The sequence below is a fragment of the Lactuca saligna genome, chromosome 8, assembly GCF_052625555.1.
Source record: "Lactuca saligna cultivar CGN05327 chromosome 8, ASM5262555v1, whole genome shotgun sequence".
Lineage (NCBI taxonomy): Eukaryota > Viridiplantae > Streptophyta > Magnoliopsida > Asterales > Asteraceae > Lactuca > Lactuca saligna.
In genome coordinates this window covers 90,626,150-90,649,920 of record NC_136424.1, presented here as the reverse complement: position 1 = coordinate 90,649,920, position 23,771 = coordinate 90,626,150, and the positions used below count along the sequence as shown (strand labels likewise).

The following is a 23,771-nucleotide window of genomic DNA, read 5'->3' as shown; positions in this document are numbered from 1 at the left end:
CGAGTGATATTTAACCAACACAGCCTAAACGAGAATCGCAGGCCTCGTCAATAGTAGTACAACGGTAAAAAGTTTGAAGAAAACGGACGTCGGATGAAGAAATTATGAATTTTTAACGGATTTTCCTGTTCCGGTCTGTTGAAACTAACAATATTAAAATTAATGTCAAAATTAGCCGACGAATTCTTAACGAAAGTTGTAGAACATAATTTTACCTACGTGTGCATATAAAGAACGTCGAAAACGGAGCTCGTATGCGAAAGTTATGGATTTTAGAAGTTTTGGGTGCAATTTCCGAGAATTTTCGTGATAAGCATGCCACATATCTGACGACGGTGAGTCACCCACACAGCAGCCGATGCGTGTTGTCGATCCTCACGCAGTCGAGCTTCGGTCCAATCAGTTGACGACACGTATGGATTCGGTGGCGAGCTCTCGCAAGAGCCGCGTGTCCTTTTGAGCCTCGCTGGCCCCTCTCATGCGAAGCCACCCGGAGCCCCTCGCGGCTGCCACGTGCCTCGCTTCTCCTGCTGCCACGCGTCCGATCTCGGCCGACATTCGCCCTATAAATAGGAGGGTTGCAAACCCTCCCGAGTAAAATGGGAAATTTGCCATTTTCACCCCTTTTTCGATATTTTTATTATTTCCACTTCCCCCGAAGCCCCGATATCATTTTTAAAGCGCAAAACACGCAACGAAGTGCCCGAAGACCCCAATAAATTTGTCTTTTCGGTTTAAAGCTCTACCTTCGCAGAGCCCGAATTTCAAGAAAGCTCCCGGGTTTTATAGAAGAAAGCTATTTATAGTAACGAAGTGCTACACAAATTACTATTTTAACCCCCGATTATTTCAAGGTGAGTTCAATATATAGGAATAACTGTATGTTATGTGTTATATGTGCTACGTGCTTTTTCCGTGTTATTATCTTGTGTTGTTATTTCATGCTATATTTGTAGCAAAGTTATATCTTTGACCATGTGATCAGTGAAAGGACTTAGATTTACGGTGGTATTGGTATGTAGCATCTGGCCATGTAGAACATGTCTCGTAAGAGAATGACTTCTATTCTATGGCATTGGCAGAATGAGACAGGACATGTATGTAGCCTCTAGCCATGTAGAGCATGACTCCGTAAGAGAATGACCTCTATTTTATGGTATTGGCAAATGGTTAGACAGTGCTATAAGCCTGAAATCTACCAAAATGTAAATCAGAAATTGTATGTCTTCTGTGCCATTTGGGCCAAAGCTTTATTGATGCATATCAAGTATTGAAATTGTTATGTCTCATTGATCGTAAATCTTTGAATCAAATCTTGAGTTGAGATTGAAAGCCTGACATATGATACTCATATGCTATTGTTGTTCTTGTTCCTCTTTGTTTATGTCATAATGGTATATATAAGGCATAAGATTATATTGTATCTATTTATTGAATTCACTAAGCGTTATCGCTTATTCCTCTTAATGTTTAACAATTGCAGGTGATGAGTATCCAATATAGTTTTACACCGCCGGAAGATTTAGAATAGTTAATATTATTTCTCTGTATTTAATGTTCATGTATGTATATTAATAGCAGATTCTTAGGAAGATATGTAATGTAATAAAACTTAGTTGGTTTGTATTCAATCTTTTGTAATCACTTTATCAATATAAAATATTGTTTTATAAATATACATGCAACATGTTTTGAGGAAGTAACTTAAGAGTAATGTTGGAATAGTATGAAAGTTTGGGTCTTTTAGAAATACGAAAGTTGGGGTCTTTCAATACATATACCCACACCTTTGTTCTCGTTATGTTCTCCACATACATCATCAAGTACGATCTTAGACCACTGATTTCCATAACAATTCATTGTCAATTCTTGCCAGTTAGTAATTTCTTAAACATTGATTTGAATATGAAACCAAAAGCGAAACCTAAAACCTAACATTTGAATATGAAATCAGTTAAAATCTAAAAACCTACAAATTTGAAATCTTATAACTTGAAAAATAATGGTTATAGAGAAAGAAAGATGACAATGGTAGTGGTTTTTTCGGCGTGAAGATTGACAATGGAGATATGTAGGTGGAGTTGGGGGGTTTTCCATGTAAAAGTGATGGATTTAGATAGAGAAATAGGATGTGAATGTAGAGGCAGTGGAGAAGGAGATGTTTATGTGAGGTGAAGGTGTTAGTGGTGCAGGAAGATGAAGGTGATGTTAGGTCTGTGAGATGAAGGTGTCGGGAAGCATTGTATAGAAGAAGATATGAGGTGGCATCATTGTTTCCGGAAGATGAAGGTGACGTCAATTTTGTGAGATGAATGTGTTGGGAGACATTGTGGCAGATAAGATTTGGGGTGGTACCAGTGATGTGTTACACGGGCATCTGACGGTGGTGACGATGGTGAATTGCAGTTAGGGTTAGGGATAGGGTAATATTATGTACTTTTAAATTTTTTTATTTTCATTCCGAAAAAAAGAACAAAAAACAAAAAACAAAAAACAAAACAAAACAAAAACAAAAACTAATCATATATAACATGGTGATTTCATATCAATCTTGTAACAAATGGAAACCACAATTACCAACTAGATAATAAACTAAAACCACATGGACAACCGTATAGACATTTTAATAGTTTTCCTTAACCGACTAGTTATTCCGAACCACATAGACAAACCATATAATTTTGTCTATGTAGTTGTTTGATATGCCTCTTAATAGGTCTAATAAGAGATTGGGTATGATTTGATCATATTGAGACTGTTGGATACTATAATTAGAAACATCTAATTCGGTCATATAGCTTTTGATAATCATCTTAGTGGTTTGTTTGATAGTTGTTGATTAGTCAGATCTAATTGAGTCACGACATGATTGAGACTCAACTTCTTACCATACATAAGAGGCATATAGTAGGATGTATGAACGAATAAAAGACTTCTAATTGTGGTATCAAACATTATGAATTTAAACAAATTAGACTCGTCATCTTACTAAGCCTAATAACAGCCCGGAAACCCTCGTTAGGGAAGTTCCCTTTCCAAAAAAAATATAGTCATTTAGTAGGATGTATGAACGAATATTGTAAATATCATATACGAGAATATACGTGATGTATACAAAAAAGAACAAGAATGAATCAGTAATTGTATTTTTTTTCCTTCAAGGAAGACCATATGAAATTCAATAAAAATAGTTTTCTATTTTCAAAATAAAAAGTGTTCAACACAAAAATAATGATATCATCAAATCATATTCTACAAATATTTTTATGGGATCAAGTAATAAATTAAATATGTAACTTCAACATGTTTAAAAAAATATAAAATAGTAAAACACTATAAAAATGTATAACTAATACCATTGATAACACTTAAGCTTTCAAGCTCGGATGTCACACCACATTATTTGTTTGTAATGGCTAAAACTTATCACCCCTATACTACCCACCATATTATTGATCTTAAATGCTCATCCTACAAAGGGTGATATAGTCTTTTTACCTTATCTTCAACTAACATATTAAAAAACTCACTCAAAATAAGTTTTCCTTCATAGATATGCATCTTCTATTATATATTGAATAAACCATAACAAAATTACTTATTGTGCAATGATTGATTATTGTCGCAAACCATAACTTCCACATCAAAATCTCCTTGACTCATCCCTTTTCCATTCGGTTTCACTACCTGATCCTCACCCGTTTTCTTTTTAGAATCCTTATACACACAATAAAGTATCATTTGAGTGATCCCAAATAAGAATCCAACGATGTTTGGTACCTATAAAAGTAAAGTTCCACAGTAGATCATTATCTGAATAGAGATGCCAAAGGGTATGAACTATCATAAGTCATTAGGAAGGTTTGTTTAGCTAGTAGGTGGAGGCCTAAGGGTTCAAGTTCCACTTGGGACGAAATTTATAGAATCAAGAGTAGTTAAGGGGTTGTGTGAGCTAGCCATAAAAAAAAAATAGGTATGGATAACGACGTAAAGAGTGTTGCTAAAAATATACTTTACTTACCGCTATGTAGTAGTCATTTACAAAGAAGCCATAAAAGAACCATGCAATGGCACATAGAGTGAGGAAAAATGAGAGCATGAATGGCATGTACTCGACGCTTTTCGTTCGGATCACTTTCCTCTACATAAATGCACAATATTTTGAGTTGCACACATATTCAATATATTGCGAGACTTTTGATGTCATCACTAACTTTGCAAAGTTTGATTAAAATTTTCGGGATAATAAGTTCTTACCATGATGCTTAGAGGAGCAGCAAACACCGCAAGGTTGATAATAGCACATATCCACCCAACAAGTGCAACTCTTTTGGGTCCTTTTGCTAAGGTAAGTGAGACTACCATCACTAAACCAAGTCCACCAATGTTGAATATTGATATCAGTTTTATTGTGGATATCTGGAAACGGTATCATGATATAAACCGATAAAGCATAAGATATGGTATAAACAACTACTCAAATTACAACTAAATGATTATATTAAACATGGAAATATTTTGGATAACATGCACAACGAAAACATTATTTTGTGATAAAATGTGCTGTTAAAGGAATGTTTTTTGTCAAAACGTTTATGTTACTATTTGTTTATGTCATCATGGATCTTCTACTTAAGAAGATTATGTACCTTTAGAATTATGGGTGCATAAAATATATACACTGCAAGGTAAGTTATTTCAATTAAACATCCAAAGCCATTAATGCTAACGATCATGTATGCATTCGTCTTGAGAAAAGCATAGTACAACAACAATGCTGCACTAAAAAGAGCAACCATGTATGGGATAGCTTGATACCCTTCTGATGATTTTTTTCGATAAATTGTATAGAATGTCGGCCTATAGAAGTAAAAGATTTAAGAAACATCAATAAATTACAAATAAATTATAATTATACTATCGGTTTATAATTAAGCTGAGTTTCAAACTTACAATGGAGCCAAGAAAACCATGAAGGCGATGATATTACCTATACAAACACAATACAAAATCTTAAAATAAGATGTGATTGATAAAAGTGATATTAAATACTATAATATCACCATAAAAATGGCATGATACTCTACGTAGTCATTTGAAAATTAAACATTTTCAATGGAGTCGACTGAGGTTTGAATTCCACATGATTCAACCTTAAGACAACTCGACTTTATACAAAAAAACTATTGAGAAGTCATCTTTGAAATTACGACGGGACGAGTTGTTACTAAATATAATTTTCCACGATGCCTTTTTGCCTCTTAAAGTTACATGTTTTGTGGATTTTTTTTGTACTTATAAATTACACATGTAACTTAGATTATGCATCATAAAATAAATACCCAAGAGACCGAAGACAAAAGCCAAGATGTGAGCATTCAAGAAGACCAACATATCGTCCAATGTCTTAGGTAGACTCGATCTCAATGCTTTTATTGATGTTTAAGCTTGATGGGCGAGTGAGTTGAAATCCTAATACAAAGTTGCTATATATACTCAAAGTTTGGTAGACAAAGCTAATGGTTTATCCGTAACTTGAACAGTTTCGGAGATTCGGTAGCCACAAAAGTATTAGTGAATTTGGATGCATTTTAGGGTTATAAATACACGGGGTTGGGGAGAATTGTCATTATGGTGTTTTGTGAAGACATAATTAGGGGAGTTTACATGAAAATGTACTACTAAAATATGTATAGTCTCATGTGTTGTCCCTAAAAATATCAAATAAATTACAAGGTAGACAATTTTCTTACATAAATGTTATTGTTGTTAGAAGTATAATGATAGAAGTGACGGCACTTAGATTTATGATATACATTCATAAGATTCCATCAATATAGAAGGAAAGAGGTTAGTTTTTTATAATTATAATATTTTAAAATATAGAAGATTATTATTAAATATTATATAAATGATTTGATCAAATGATATTTTGAAAGTTTGTGAAAAATAAATATCACATTTAAAAATTAGACTTCCAAATATGATATTTTAATTTTTAATAAAGACAGACACAAAAATCTTTCATTTTGTTTGCTTAGTCTCATTTTTTTTTTACTTAATGAGTTCAACACTTAATATTTTATGTATGAGAATGAGGTATTCCTAATTAAGTCCCCAAATATGCTTTAATTTCTTACATATTTTTGAAACGTAGCATATGTATATATTGCGGCTATGTTCGATAAAAAGCTTTTAAGTTTTGAGTTTTAGAAAAAAAAAAAAAAAAACTTCGAATTAAAGAAATAGGTTTGTTTATCAGTACAAACTTAAAACTTTTACTTTAAAGAAAAAAAAATATAATCTAAAAACTATTTCAAATCATTTTTAAAAGCTTATATAAGCCTTAAGCTTTTAAGTATTTTGTTTCGTATCTTTTTACAACTTTCAAAATCTTTCAATTAGGTTTGTCAAATATTTATATACAAAAATTACACTTTCCAACTATTTAAACTTCCAAGTTGAAGTTTCAAACTTTAATCTTCTAGCTTTTAGCTAATCCACTCAAACATAATACCGTAGTTTTTGTAAACATATAAAACTAACAATTTTATGTCATATTTAAAAGTTGTTGAAAATAGTTCGAGCTTATAAGGGTATGTAAATATTATAAACTCTATTCTTACAATTGTGTTTAAAAATATCGTACTTAAGTCTTTAAGTACGATATTTTTAAACACAATTGTGAGAATAAAGTTTATAATATTTACATACTCTTATAAAGCTCGAACTATTTTTAGCAACTTGTAAATATGACATAAAATTGTTAGTTTTATGTGTTTATGGAAATGATTATGTGTGGAAATTTGGACAACTAATTAATGCTTTTGCCTTTTAACGTTAAAATTTTGACAATTTTCTCCTCAACTTGTAGATAAAGGTTTGAAAACAATTGATCAATAGATTCAATACACATTCACAATTGTAGGCACCACACATTGTGTGTATGTGTGTCTGTATGTATGTAAAAGTAACATTATGAAAAATGGGAATGAAGACACATTTGGGTTTACCATACATTATTTAAATTGGATACATACGTGTTGGGTAGGTTACAATTTTATAGTTGTCTACATTGCATGTTTTTTTGCTACATCTCAAATATTTGTTTTTTAATAACATTGTGTTTCTTCTATTTTTTTCATATTAAAACTTTTTTGTCCATCAAAAGCTTACATTCAAAATCCTATCAAACGATTTGAAACCTTGTGTTTATCATACATACTTACTAAAAGAGGGTGTTTGGAAAAGTTAAAAAATTGAGTTTTTTTAGCTTATTACCGGTTCTAAACCGATATAAGCTAATAAATGTTTGGATAAATATTTTTAAAAATAGTTTATAGTTATCATACATCTCTAATAATTAATTTGTTATAAGTTACTCTCTCATAATTTATCAAAAACTTCATATAATTTATAGGTGTCTCACACCTTTAGGAAGCATTTTTTTTTTTTTTTGTCATTTTGTCAAACGCTAAAAAAATGTTATCAACTTATAGCGTTTTCATACCACATAAGTTAATCCAAACATTTAAAAAAAATCAATTTTCGTACCACTATAAGCTAATAAACTATTAAGTTAAAAAGTCATTATCTTTTTAATTAAACACTCTGAAACACTCTCTAAATAGAATGACACATCATGGTCGATTGTTGTACTTTTGTAATACATTTACGCTCATTATTGGAAACTTTCAGTCTAAGTTACTTCAAATAAGTTGTAATTTGTATTTGTCTCATTTGAATATGGTTGCATTAAACTTCTCAATGTACTTTGTAGGGATGAACGGCCAGTACCAAATCTCGATCTTGTATCGATAAGGTTGTAAAACTCGTTACTCGGTACCTGTTCGGCCAACTAGGGAGTAGCGAGTACTCGGGGAGTACTCATATGTGGTAATTCATGTAGAAATATTTCTAGGGAAATTATATATGTCAAAATCATAATTTGATTAAAATATATAACAAAATTAGATACATGTGAATACACAAAACTGAAAAAAAAACACATAATGGTCACATTTCATGAATAATTACGAAAAAATTTAGGATATATATATATATATATATATATATATATATATATATATTCCCTAATCTAATAAATAATAAGCTTTTTTCCACATGGCATTCTTTAAGCCATCTCCATCGATTTTTCCCGTTCAAAATTTTAAAGTGAAATACCAATACTGCCTTAAACAGTTTCGTATCCTTAGCCGATGTTTCTTCTTCTCCATAAAATCAAAATCAAAATTCAAACTCCCCCAAATTCTCGATTGTAATTTACGCATCGAAAATCCCTAAACGGTTTCCTTTTTAGTTGTGTTCTTCTCCATTTATCTCTCTTAAACCCTAATCCTTTTCATCTTATCGATCGATTGTTTTGTTTCCTAGCCCTCTGCTACCGGGCTCCTTTTGTGTAAAGATCTAAAAACTTTATCTGTAAAGACAAAAATAGTGAAATAATGCAGTTTTGAGCAACAATGGTAAATATTCGGTGCATCTTCTCTCCATTAGCTATTTTTTGCTGCAAATTGATGCCTATTGTTTGCTATTTCTTGGTATTTTGTTTGCTATATATATATATATATATATATATATATATATATGTGTGTGTGTGTGTGTGTGTGTGTATGTGTGTGTGTTATAACCTCATGTATCATTTTCAACATATATTCAGTGTTTACTTTATATTTTGATTTTATTGGCAATATTATTGCTATTATTTGATAGGTTCATAGCCAATCCTCAGTAGATGACGCGAGTATGTTATAAATGATACACTATGTTTGAGGTATTGAAATTTGTTATAATTTTTTTAATGGCATTCGTGATATGAATTTGTATCTTGATCTTCTTCAGTCTGATTAAATAGAAGGGTTAGGAATTTTCGATGCCTGTTTTTGTTTTCATCGAATGGTTGATCTTAAGTATATTGATGACTTGTTGATTGCTTTAATAAACATGTTAGTTAAGTATTAAAAAAATTTAAGAAACAAAGAAACATAGTGTTTAAAGCATCTTAAAAACTTTCAACAATACAAAGAGTAGGGGAAAAACCACTTTGTGTTTCGATTTTGGAATAAAAAGCTATAATCTCTTTAATTACTCTCCAATTGATACATAATATTTTTTTTAATCTTACTTTTTCATTCATGTCTAATTTGGTTTGTAGAATTTATATGGATTCTAAAAGGAGACTGTAAACATTTTATAAAATGGTGCTAAATCCTTTTCCCCACGTTCTTATTTTCCTTTGGTATATATTTTTTGTGTTTATAAGAACTTTGATTCATTCACAATTTATGGTCTTTTTTTTGTTGACTCATGCAGATATGCTCTTGATGCTTTGGGAGTTGTACGTTATTGTTGCAGAAGAATGTTGACTCATGTTGATCTCATTGAGAAGCTTCTGAATTACAACAATTACAATAGTAACTTCACTCCTTGTTTTTACATAAAAATTTATTTTCAACATTACAAATGAAGTGATTATTATTATTATATTCAAATTCATAGTTAATCTGCTAAATTTAGGAACAACCATTGTTTCCTTTTTGCTCTTACACTAACAAAGGTGGCATTCTTTTGCAACATTGGAGAAATCTGATACTAGCTGAGGCCTTGTAAAGTTTGTGAAGAATGTTTTGGATAATCCTAAATAGCTTCCCAAGTATATGTTAAATTGTATTGATTAAACAAAATGGATTGATATTTGGGTTGTGTTGTGTACAATGAGAATATTATTTTGGTTTAAAGGGTTTGTAAACTTGTTGTATATCCGTTCAACATACGATTATTCCTGTAAAGACAAGACTCTCTGTAATCTTTGAGGTAAATCCACATCCGCTACTATTTTGTATGCATATCACACATCAAACATGAAAATTAACACTTTTTAAACAAGGAATAAGATTAAACATAAAATCAAAATACAAAGATGAATATTTATGGTTCTCATGACATTATTTATTTTTCATTCCTTCTGTAACATTTTATACAATTACTATATTTGACAACATAGATGAACTTTTGAAATTGTTTGTATAAGAAGATTTAAATATTTTTTTAGCTATGTACTTTCTTGCATTATACTTTATGTCATCCTACTTTAACCATAACACAAAACAAATCCGAGAATAGCAGCTTACTTTCCTATAAAATTGAGAATCCAACCTTTTTCAGTTTAATGATCATTTTACTCCTGCATTGACCCTGAATTGTACTTGACAAATTTTAATGAAAAAAATTGTTTTTTATTTTCAACAGGGACCATTCCTATAAAACTGTTTATTACATTTTTGTTTTCTTAATTCGTATGATGTCTTTTTGAGAGATTCTTTAGTTGATCCATGAAGAGGAATCCGACGAGTTGTAAGGTTCTTTAAAGCTTTTAATTTTTGATTTTGAGATTATTGCTACTAAAATGCTTTGACTTTGGTTTGTTGCATGTTACATATATATATATATATATATATATATATATATATATATATATATATATATGTAGATGTTAAGAAAAGAAATTAAAATATTTAACTAATTGTAAATTTATAAGTGTTTCATAGAGTCGTAAATAGTGTTATTTGTTTGAACACTTTCAATTCTCAGAAAACTAGATGAAATACAAGCTCAAAGAGAAGAACTTTTGAATGTTTCAACAATAAAAAGGGCTCCAGTAGTCAATAAAAACAAATACCATAAAGTTTGTCACAAAATATTAAAATCTGTCAAAAAAACATAAAATTTGTAAAATAACAAAAAATCAAAATTGTATACAGGGCTTTTTTTGACATATTTTTTCACGTTAGGGGCTATTTTGGTAGTTTTTAGGAAATTGAAACAAGGGGCTGTTTTTGTCGAATTTTTTAACTTAGGAGCCTATTTATTACGTTTATTTTATAAGTTAGAATGGTTGTTCTGACAATTCTTATGCATTTCAAACAGATGTTGTTTTTGGCTTTTTTTTTACCAAGTTATGGGGCTGTTTTGATATTTTTTCTAACTTATGAGGTTGTTGTCATTCGGAAAACACTAATAGAACACATTTTTTAGAGCATGTTTTATTTATTTATTTATTTTTATTTTGGTTCTCGGTTATTATAAGCTGCCATTATATTGGTTATCAATAGAAATGTATTGGTCATGGTTTTGAACACCGTTGTTTCAGGTGAGGGAAATGTCGTTGTTTTTTTATCCGTCCAAACAAAAAAACATATTGTAATTCCAATTTTACCCTTATTCCTTAGAAAAATATAAAAAATTAGCATTCCCATAACTGATATTTTACAAATGATCATTTTGTCCTTGGACTAAAATTGTAAAAAGAAAAATACTATAAAGATCAAATTTCTAATTTTTTCATATTTTTTGTTTTAAAACATATTATATGATATCATTATTGATCCTCAAGTTATCTTGCTATTTCATACATATCGTTTTGATCATATGTGAGTTGAAGTCTTCTGATACTGCTTATGTTCATTGAACCTTTATATATTTTAACTAGCAAATTTTACTTATTACAAGCTTACACTGGGTCGACAACATGCAGGGTTGGAGCTATAGATGAAAAAAAAAGTGTTACAATGATGGAATTATGTATGAAAGAAAAGGGTACTTTTCTCCTCCAATTCATTATTTTATAAGGGTTAAACCAAAAAATAGCAACATACTTTAATTTGTTTGATTTTTTTTTTTTAACATTTGAGTTTGTTTGTTGGATCTTCCTTAAGAACTATTGTTTACATAAAGCTTTCCAAATAATCAAAAAGGTTTGGACCGAATGTAACTTTTATGTTTTACGCGTGTCATAGATAATTTAAAATAACAACTTACTTTCAATGATTTATTACATAATCAATTTTTAATTCTATTTAAAATTAGCATATGTGGGTTCCACGAGTTTTAACTTAGTGTGTGTGTGTGTGTGTATATATATATATATATACATATATATATAATCACATGTGTGTCTAAATATCATTAAGTATATTATACATATTAATCACCGAGTTAACTGGGTTTTAAACACTGCTCGGTCTAGTAATGAACCGATCGGGGAGTACTCGAGATTTTGTAACTCGCATCCGTAAGGAACTGAGTAGCGAGTACTCGGATGAGTAATCGGTTAGCTCAGTGAGTTTTACAACACTAGGTACCGGTGCTAATACTGAAATCCATTACCATTATCGATAATGTTAATTCAGTTCGGTATTTGGGATTGAACTTGGATCGAATTTGATTTTCAGAAAATCGTGAACGGTACTGGTCGATACTGGTTTCGTATCACACTTATACCTAAAGCAAATGAGCTTGATGTGACGTGTGGCACACCGGTGTAATGCACATGTTACATGGTACTATAACGAGGACACATGGACATATGTAGGTTAACATGAGTTGAAAATAAAAGCTATAATTTCAATTATCATATTTCAACTTCCAACTACCAACTAAGTTACAAAAAAACAAAGGCCACATACGAAGACTTTGTCAGTTGTAGTGTCACTCGTCTGTAGTGAGATATTTAATAATTGGTCGATTCAATGATGTGATTAAATACCTGATTTTGCATGTCACGTTTTACTTGGCGGCAGACAACAAATTATTTAGGATACAAACATTTTTTTTATAGAAAGTTACAATTTTGATATTCATTATTGTCATCTGATTCTTTTAATTCAATAAAAGTTTGTATGCAAAGGATTATGAATGACGGTTTCGATATTATTGTTTCTTCATCATATTTTTTATTATGCAATAGAAACCAACTTAAGTTTAATCGGGTTAGTTGGTTTAAAAACCCAAATTTAAGTATTTTTCTCTTTGTAACACACACACACACACATATATATATATATATATATATATATATATATATATATATATATATAAATCTAATACAATTCTATCATTAAGAAAAACATATCACAAACCCAAAATCAACACCAATTTGACCATTACTATTTAGGACTTGTTTATTGGTTGTCTTTTTTCCATTTTTCATGAAAAAATGTTCCTATCTTCTTTGTGTGTTTCAAAATTGCAATGTATTAAGAGAGTGTTTTGAAAAGGAAAAACAAATAGTTTATAGCTTATTGTTTATCCCCATCACCTTAACTTAAGTTCAAGTTTTTTGATATGAAACATTAAAAATTAACTTATTGTGGTGGGAATAAACTAAACAAGCAAAATTTAAAAATCATCCCACGTACTTATAGCTTATAGCTTATTTCTAATACAAACACTTTTACAAAAACTGTTTTTTCACATTGCTATAAACTAATAAGCTATAAGTTAATTTCTCCAAACACCCTTTAAGTGGTAGTTTTTTTGTTTAATGGGGTAAACATAAAAAACCAAACACAAAGTTTCAGTAAACTATTACAAATGTTCATTTTGGTCGTAAAGTTGTTTTAATGTCTTGGAATTACTTGCAACAAGTTTGATATATTATGATTTGCTAAAGTTGCATTGTAGTAAGCGATGCATGTTTTCTATATGTATTATTTTTATGTTAATTACACGTTTCACATATTTGTTAACATAAAAACTTGAAACCAGCCATAGAAACCCCCATAACTAAACCAAAAAAAAACGTGCGAAAGACCAAACCGTTTCGAGACCAATCCAAAACCTAGACCGCCAACATGCATCCCTAACATGTACATCTAATATTATTCATATCAGTACAATGTCACTAATCTTTTAACCGTGTGATATCAACTTTGCAATTAGTTTTTACATCATTGTAATTGTAATGTTACTTTTCTTTTGAAATTTATCCCGCCTCACACATCAACAATCATTTTAAATTTTATTTAACAAATATTTTTATCAATTTTATTTAGTATATATTAATCTAAATATTTAAAATATTTATTAAATTATAATTTTATTAATAACTAATTATCAAATTATATCATATATAATCATTCACTCACGTAATCTAGAAAGTGGTGTAATGGCGGAACACATAAACTTAATTGTAAGGCTTTCACTCTGTGAAAGATCAAATATCAAATCTGATGTGGCTTGCAAACAACAACAAAAATTCAAGTTGAAATATTGATGTGGAGGCTTTAAGGCTTTAACCAACAACACAATAACTCATTGTAAAAACCACAAGTTATCATGTCATCCATCCGAAACTAATGCAAAATTTTCACATCACGAAATATCACCCAAAATCTGAAAAACAACATCCATAAGACTTTTTAACAACAAACCATCATAATAACACCTTATAACCCAACCAAAATATTAACATCTCTTCTCTAATAAACCAATAAACGATCAAAAGTTTTCTATTTTTTCTAATTGGTAATTGGATAGGTTTTTGAACACATCAAGATCCATCTCTGTTGGATCTGTTGCTTGAAGCTCCACTTGAATCCCATCAAGTTCCCTCTTGAAAAAGCAACCTCACCTTTTTAATTCATTTTTTTCACTATTGCATTTTCTCAATGTAAATTTTTCACTAAAAAATCAAATTTCAAGTAACTGAAATTAATTACTTTAAATTAAAAAGTTAATTACAAGAACTTGACTTGGAACAAATCAAAATAAAACCATCAAAAATCGATTTGGATTAAAGCTATTGATCCATAGGGAGATTACTATCATTCAGCTCATTTTTTTGGAGCCAAGATCGACATACATTCTTTAGATTTAAAAGAAAACAAAGTTCAAACCAATTTTATGCCAATTACAACGTCTTATCCATCATTTAGCAGAAATTAACATTAAAGTTTCAAGAAAAGTATTCACTTTAATGAAAATAATAAAAATGTACTCCACTCACCTATAGATTTCGCGACTTTCCATATAACGAAATAAGGAATTCCTGCAATATGTAGCTATCATTAGCTTAGGGATTACAATCATGGTCACCACCCATCAAATAATATAATTAAATCAGAGGGGATTTGCAGAAAATGCATTCCAACTCTCCCTTCAAATTGTCGGGTGGTAGTTACTTTGATCTCATATGTACAGAAGACATCTTGAATCTACAAATGACATAACTAATAACACTCGAATACCCAATTATCATATACCTGAAAAAATTATCAAGATGTTCAATTTAGATCATTAGTACTTGTTTGTGGAAAGATTCCTCTTACTGCTATTTTTCATCAAGAGTAATGGCATTCACATATAACGTAGCCACACAGCCGTGAATCCAAGTCTGTAACGGTCAATTTCCAAGTCTACTATTTGATTAAACTTGGATCTATTTTATAAATGTTTACCTTCCATGCTTTCAAAGCAGTAAATCTTATGTACTATTGCATGTGTATAGTTAGGTCAAAAAAAAAAAAAAAAAAACGACCACTTATATTGTTAAAACATCAATGAAAAATATCTAACTTTGTGCATAAGGTGCAACAACCTTGACAAATGAAAAATTCGGATCAAGGGAGTTGCAATTCCTAAAAGAGGCATAAGTACTAACAACAAGATTCATTGATGTATATGTGGTGTGAGAGATAAGAATGTGACCTTCAAGAGTGAAAAATGCCCTGATTACAAAAAGAATGTTGGATGGGAACTAAAAAAGTTGATCTGGTGACTATATATATATATATATATATATATATATATATATATATATATATATATATATATATATATATATATATATATATATATATATATATATATATATAAAATCACAATGTTTTGGTGAATCATCATTTCATCCAAGTCAATTGTAAGATTTCCAAAATAACGAGCGGCATGAAAGAACTCAGTTTTGAGTATCTGCATAAAATAGAAAAGTTTACTAAAATTCGGCCAAAAAGAAGAGACTTCTACTTTTTTTAATCAATAAATGTGACATATAATGGCTAAAGAGGCAATTTATTGAACCTGAATTGGGTATGCTTCAAAGGCGTGAAGAGATTTGAGATATATTGTAACCCGAAACCTGTTTGTTTTATCAAGTCTAGATTATTGATCTCAATGCATGTTTACCATAAATTTTAAAACATTTAAGTATGGTAACAAATAAAAATATGGTTCCTTGGAACTAATAATAGTTTGAAATACCCAAAGAACAAAGTTCATATTAAACCATAGTACATCCTCCAAAGTCAACACCTTTGTTGAAGTATTATCCCATAATACTTGCTACATGATAACAATGACTATTTAATTCTATTATAATGCATAAAATTGATTAAAATTTGTTTTACCTTTTTTTCCTTGCGATCTTCTTTGTACATCAGTTATTACAAATAAAATAAAATAAAACAAAATTAAAAAAAAGCAAGTGCTCCTGGAAGAAACATACAGACAGTCAGACACAGACAAATGTTTAGAATCACATTATTTAAACGGTTTATTAAATTTATGTGTTGGTTACAATTCCAGAGAACAATTCCCATAGCTTCTAGATAGATGGAATGATATAAGTTGAAAACAACCAATATATAACGAATATACACACGTAACTTTAAAAAAAGTCATGGTTATAACTCTACTCAGTAAACAAATTCCAGACGATAAGCTTTAAAAAAACCTAGTTATTAAACTCTAAACTGGAATCTAAGCAAAAACTACAAACTTGAATATGGCAGTCGCCTTCATAACATTATAAGAAAAAACCATAATAAAATCTTTCTCAAAAAAAATCAAACAAAATCTATAAACTCAAATATTATGGAAATCTTGTATCGAAAACAGAATACTTTCAATGATCTTGAATCAAGAAAATTAAATAAATATTCCTCCTAAGGGAATAATATTCACACAACAAACTATAAACACAATATCATATTTGTTTCCATGCAAAACCACTAAACAAAAAACACACAACTAAAAACACATATCTATGACACACATGCAAATCTAGCACACCACTGTTAGATACAAATATACAGAAATATCTTTATATATATAAAAAAAAAAAAAATTAAACCCCCAAAATAAGAAAGAAAACTAACTTTATATCACAAACATAAAAGAAGAATAACAAAATAGAGTTTAGAACATTTTTTCAGAAAAACCTTTTCAAACCATATCTTAAACACTTTTTCATACAATATTCATAAACTCGTATCTCTCTCTCTCTCATACGTTCCTCTTCGTGTTCTATCGGTTTGCTTTGTTTTTTTTTTTCTCAAATCTGATAAAGGGTTTCAACGGTGGCACACAGAAAAGGAATGTTAGACGGTACAGCTTCCAGTAGTGGCACACATTGGCGGAATGTAAGTGGCTATGTTTTTCAGCAGAAGTACATGACAGTGGAATGTCAGCAGCTAGTGTTAACAACGTCGATACACAATCTCAAAATGGTTGTGACAAGGGTTTCGGTGGTGGGGGATGTGCTATGTCATATCCAATCACAATGGAATCAAAGAAGGAGGTTATTGTGGTGCGTCTATATACAATCACGATGGTGCGGTATGTGTGGCAGCGTATTTTTGTTCCGGCGGAGTAAGTGTTATTCTTAGGTTTAGAGATTTTTAGGTTAGGGTTTATGTGGAGAGAGATATTGAGAGTGCATGGATCATATTTCAAAGAGGGAAATATAATAAACATATTAGTTCTTCTATTTTATATCATGAATATTTGTTCTTGATTGGTTCAAATCTATTTACATGATAATCTATACCACACAATTAAATCTAAGGGTTCATATATTACCTCCTTGTTTTTAAGATTTTGGTTTTAAAAACTTTTAAACTTCTATTATAAAGTAGTAGTAATATATATATATATATATATATATATATATATATATATATATATATATATATATATATATATATATATATATATATACACACATTAAAATTACTATTACGATTATAAAACCTATTTAAAATCTTACCATGCAATGAAAAAGATCCTGATTTTTTGGCAATTCTCTCGAGTGACAAAGTCATAGTAAAAAACATCATATCGACACTCAGAAACAGGAAGGCAAGCAACAAAATCTTCATGGCTTTTAGTTGGATCACCATCTTTTTCCATAATTTTTTGATTTTTGTTTTTCCTCAATCTTGAAAACAATGAAGCGAAACCTTCTTTTTTGCTTTCAATTCCAAGAATTTCAGCTTGCATTAATCATGCACCGCCATTCCAGACGCTGTGTTTGCCTACATTTTATATACGTGTAAGGAGGGTATTTTCATCTTTTGATTGAAAAAAATGAATGAAATTGAATTGAACTCTCTTTTCCTACACTTAGGAACAGGTGAAAATGAAATCCCTCAAACATGGAGTTTATGTCCATTTCACAAGCCAACCCTTTTTTTTAGTGTTACATGTTTGATCTAAAAAATAGTCCAAATGTGGACATTTCCAAGTAAAGAGACATGCAAGTTACTATATTTAGTAAGTGGGATTAATGTTTATCTTTTTTTTTTTTATATATAAATTAATCATGAAGAAGAAACCTGATTTGCATACCATTTATTATCAACAAATGAAAATGAATGATACATATACAACATTATTTATCATACTAACGAAAACAAATTCTCGCATCTCAAACAATTTCCTTGAATTTCATTTCATGCTTCATGAGAGTCTTTAACGAATGATGTTGGTCATCTTAATAAGTGTAACACAACAACAAGCGTTTGTTTTCCTAAAAACAAATTGACACATAAGGACCTTAATTTGAAAACTATTATTCAAGTATATGATATAAATTTTAAGTTACTTACCAAAACTATAAAAACGTATCACCGTTGAACAAATCTTGAGAAACAAATGATGAAATAAGTCATGTAGCAATTAAGTGAAAATACCAAAAACCATAGCAAACAGAAGAAAAATAATCACGGATGGAATACAAAAAAATTAATTTTAATTTTTTTATTATTGTTACACTATCAAATAAGAGTATGTGTCATTGTTCATCACCCACTTGCTCACCATTCACTTTTAAACCAACAACACCTTCATGTCCATAACCACCATCCTCAACAACCCTATGCTCCTCACCAACTTATGTATCACCTCCAACCTAGTTATCAACCCCATGTCCTTCACTTACTTCTCCGTCACCTCCAACCTCCTTAACAACCCTATGCCCCTCACCTACTTTTGCATCAAATAGCACGTGGTAATAAAATAAATCAACATCATCAACTGCATTAACCTGATTGAGTGGACATTTCCTTTTGTTATGAACTTCTTGGGAACATAGACCGCATTTTGAAGTGGTCCTTTTTTTGCTAACAGTGTGTCTGTCACTTTATCTATGAGTTGTATTTTTTCATGATTATCTTTGGCTTGCTAGGCATTCTTCTACGTTTTTGTGGTAAGATGGTATTATGATCATTTACTGGCCATATTCCAGGTTAATTTATTGGCTTTACATTGTACCCGTAGCAGTTTCCAAACATATGTAATATGTACCAAATTGCTACATAGTCCTTTATATTTCCATTCAAACACAAGATTGCGAAAATAACATAGACACATGGTATACATGTTAGCTACCATGATATGCATCCACAAGTTATTTTATGTAAATCAACTGCATATACCTCATTCAACCACCCGCTCTCATATTAATAGAAACTACATGGAGTTACTCCCCAATATCTGTTATGAAATGTTACATATAAATTAGTAATGATATATATATATATATATATATATATATATATATATATATATATATATATATATAATATAGTTATATACCTCTGTACTTTATTCATGTCTTTAATCTTCCTTCTAATTGAGGAACAGATCTCCAAGTTTCACTTATTTATTCATGTCTTTATTCATGTCTGTACTTGATGTGTGTAAAACTCACTTAGTTTTAATCCTACTTTAATTATCAAATAACACACAAAAGGCAGTGAACCTATCAATTGTGGTATAGCTAAATAAGCAGGGTATCGAACACAGGGAACGGCAAATTAAATTAAAAACTAATTCTATCTAAGTTAATTTAGCAAATAAGGGTTTTTTCTCTAGTTTTACAAGACTAGAAACTTACTAACTAAAACTAATGCAAGACTAGAAAAGAACAAATTAACTAGATTCAATAATGGGAAAGAAACTTCTGTTTAGTTCAGCTCGGTTAACTTTATGGTTGATTTTAAGGTAATAGTGCAATGGATTAATTCTTTCGTTGGTTACCGATTCAAGTGATTAAGTTTGTGTTCACTACCCTAATCCTTAGCAAATAAACTAATTCAAACAGTGGCCAATTGCTTAATTTAATTATATTTACTAGATTAATTATTCGGGTTAAGTTAGACTTGCAATAGCTAATTAATTTGTTATTCTTAATTAACCTCTTGTTTGATGGTCATCTTACAAGCTTGCACATGAGTTTACTCAATTTCCTTATTAATCCTAGTTTCATGTTCATTAATTCTAGACATATGATATAGTGGTCACATATCATATGAGGTTGATAATCAATAGATGTTCATGCTAATCAATTATCTTCCTATTAACAGGAAATTAATTATCATTCATACACAAGGTTCTTTAGCAAGCTAAAATAACAATTAATCACCAACTTGGAATTAATCCTACCAATCAATCAAACCATATTGTCAACTTTGTATTCCCAAACAGAAGTCTAAAGAAATTAATTCATAACTAAGGTAAATAACAGTAAACAAATAAGTTCAAGTTGCTTAATCATGTTGACAAAACAAAAGAATTAAGTAGAATGGTGAAATTACGCCTTAATTACTCCCAGGTTTGGATTCTAGCTTCCTTGGTCGACTTCTAGGGTTCTTCTGGCTTCTTATTCGCAGCTAAGCACTTCTGAAACTTCCCAGAATTCTCTTTTCTCAAATTGTAGAGTTATCTTTATATATGCGTTCCGACTCGTCGAGTCATATGGTGACTCGTCGAGTCCCTCTCACAATAGTCGTAATCCGATAACTATCTTGACTTCCGAATGCTTATCTTCCTGAATCCGCGACCGGACTCGTCGAGTCAAGGGGCAACTCGACGAGTAGAAGCCTTTTATGGGTGTTTTCTTTCTTCTTTCCACTCTTGAGCTCCTAACCGCTTCTCTTGCTTCCTTTCGCTTCCGAGCTTCATCTTTGGACTGAAAAACATAATTTAACACTTTTAAGTACCTTTTGTCCATAATATGCAACAATTTAGCTAATATATTAATAAATAAACTACATTTAATACACACTAAATATGCACATATCAAAATACCCCACACTTGTCTTTTGCTTGCCCTCAAGCAAAACTAAATTTTAACACATTAGAATCACATATAATAACTCCAATCCAACCCAGCCATTATGCCAAGACCGCAACGCATGCATTTGTGTCTAAAATTCCTAAAAACCCCCCATACTTCAAATACTCACAATCCTCATAAACATTCGCCCACTCACCCCGAACTATGCTCATTTTATGCAACCCTCCGAATCCATCCTCAGAAAACCTCTTTACCCTCAAGGTATTTTTAATTGAGCAACCCAAGCATACATAATCTAGAATTACAACTTTTCGATACCACTATGGAGCTCTTTGGAATTCTTCACTTGCTTGATAATTTGATCTCGGATATCTTTGAATTCACCACCTTTTTGTTTGATTTTTGGTATCTTCAACTTTTTTGGATTTCTTCGAAATTTTCGATCTTCATATTTGATATTTGACTTTGATGCTCCAAAAATTCTTCAAACTTTTTCTTGTAATTCTCTCTCTTTTTTTACATGCATACCTCACTTTTTTTTCACTCAAATCCCTACATGCTTAAGCAGGGGCGCTCAATCTCAACCTTTATTGGCTAATGATAAAAATCTTCCTGGATACATTTCAGGTTTAGGCTGCTAAACATATTACATCCCTCAGGCTGAGCAGGGTCGTGTTTTTGTCTCATGATTTCACTGAAATAAGGAAGCCACAAATGCACTAGAACGTATATAGGCTCAACTAAACATTTGGGCTCTCATGCAATTATTAACACAATTCTAACATGGAATCCTAATTTTTTTTACCAAAATTTTCTAAATTAAACCCTAAATAATCCTTTTGATATGCAAATTTTTTAAAATTTGACTATTATGTAACCAACCCCCTACCCCACACTTATGTGATGCAATGCCCTCATTGCATATTATGCATAAAAACAGAAAAATAAAGAGGGAATTGGAACAAACTCCCCTGGGATAGCAGTGGATAGGTTGATCACTCTCATTTAAGCTCCAACTTCAATAAACTTCATACATGGGAACATCCCATCCATGTCTCGTGTGGGTCGCTCTAATATGCGAAAATCGGTGTAAGATCTTCAAGAATGGATATGGAATTAGAAGGATGCAAGTGGTATAAGTATTAGCATCAAATCAGCAGTCGTTCGGCTCAAAAAATGAATGACTCGTCGAGTCTGACGATAGACTCGCCGAGTAGCAGCGCGCCGTCTCAAAATATCTGGAAATACAAAGCGACTCGTCGAGTCAGCTTAGTGCACTCGACGAGTTGGCCACTGAATGAAAAATCTTGGTATGTGGCAACTGTTTTAGCCTCTCACAACTTCGTTAACCCTTCCTCACATGCGGACTCAATCGCTCATACCCCTAAGACCGGACTTGACACTTTGACGATAAAAACTCGCTTCCTTGACTCGCTCTCACACGTAAAAACATCCATGCTTTACATCTCTATACCATCCTAAGCAAGCAATCAAAATGCAATCCTGAAAATAACTAAAGCAAACAACTATTAAACATAATAATATCTCAAAGCATACACACCAAAAACAAAACAAAATAAAAATTGAAATTGTTTAAACACAAAAACACAAAGGTCAATCCTCATCTTCCTCCTCATCATCGTTGGCTCCACTTCCCCCAGCTCCGCTTTGTCGTGCACCAATCCTCTCGTCCCACGATGGAATGTATGGATAATTCCCACCATCAATATGTGGAATATTGAAGTGGTCAAAAAGTCGTATGTGGGGTTGGTTGCTAAAATTCAGCCCCCTCGCCATTTGATCCTGCATCCGCCTCATCTCTACATTGTACCAATCCATTGGTACGTCTTCATTCTCGACTTGAATCACTGGCGGCTCGTCCTCCACATCCCGTTCCCTTCGTGATCTCACCCTCCTTCCCGGTGCTTCGGGACCTACAACTGGGTCATCATTCGGGATGGCATAATGGCCACCACCATAGTCTTCAATGATTCGTGCTCTGCGGAAAAGAATGGGATTAAATGGGGGTGTCGGGATCAATGTCAGGAGGTTCCAGACACCACGGTTCATCAACCCGAATGAATTAGCCAATCGAGTGACAAACATTCCTCCATTGATACAAGATGTTTTGCGATCTTTGACCGCACCCTCCAAGAGGTATGAAGCAATGCACCACGGGATGTTGCAAAAGATGTTGGGCGTGATAATGCTCCATAGGTAGAAAACATCAAGGTTAGAAACCTTGTCATCGTCCTTCCTTTGGTTGATTGTGGAGGAAATAAGGCGGTGAATGAGGCGGTGAGTCGGGGATCGGATGCTCCCTTCTTGTGCTGACTTCGGGATATAAACTTTATTCCCTATAGTATTCCACCAACCCGTGCTAGTAACTCCATCGGCGAACACCATGTGAGTGGTTGCCAAAAAGACCCGAAAGAGGTTCGTTGAAACCAAAGGTTGATCATAAATCCCTAGTCGGCAAGCAAGGTCCACCACCGAGCATTGATGATACTCGCCCCCAAGACAAAAAGTGAAGCTTGCCGGATGATATACATCTACTCCACCGGTAAATGATACCGTGGAGAAGAACTCCAAGCAAAGCTCTAAATATACCGGCTCT

General features: G+C 31.5%; 1 protein-coding gene and 1 pseudogene across 1 annotated transcript; both read right to left on the bottom strand.

The window, feature by feature from the left end:
- Positions 1 to 3,334: 3,334 nt before the first annotated feature.
- On the bottom strand, positions 3,335 to 5,542 carry LOC145011111 (bidirectional sugar transporter NEC1-like). The gene is made up of 6 exons (XM_078969746.1): positions 5,343 to 5,542; positions 4,954 to 4,990; positions 4,650 to 4,860; positions 4,258 to 4,419; positions 4,022 to 4,141; positions 3,335 to 3,780 (listed from the first exon to the last, which is right to left on the bottom strand). Exons 1-6 carry the CDS (start codon positions 5,392 to 5,394, stop codon positions 3,595 to 3,597), a joined length of 768 nt encoding a protein of 255 aa, XP_078825872.1. The 5' UTR covers positions 5,395 to 5,542; the 3' UTR covers positions 3,335 to 3,594.
- An 8,756-nt stretch (positions 5,543 to 14,298) lies between these two features.
- LOC145009894 (actin-depolymerizing factor 1 pseudogene) lies at positions 14,299 to 18,104 on the bottom strand (annotated as a pseudogene).
- Positions 18,105 to 23,771: the final 5,667 nt, after the last annotated feature.

Coding starts and splice junctions, on each gene's coding strand:
- LOC145011111 (XM_078969746.1), bottom strand. CDS start 5,394: ATGTTGGTCTTCTTGAATGCTCACATCTTGGCTTTTGTCTTCGGTCTC. Junction 4,861..4,953: donor ATGGTTTTCTTGGCTCCATT/GTAAGTTTGAAA, acceptor TTACTTCTATAG/GCCGACATTCTATACAATTT. Junction 4,420..4,649: donor ATGCACCCATAATTCTAAAG/GTACATAATCTT, acceptor TACCGTTTCCAG/ATATCCACAATAAAACTGAT.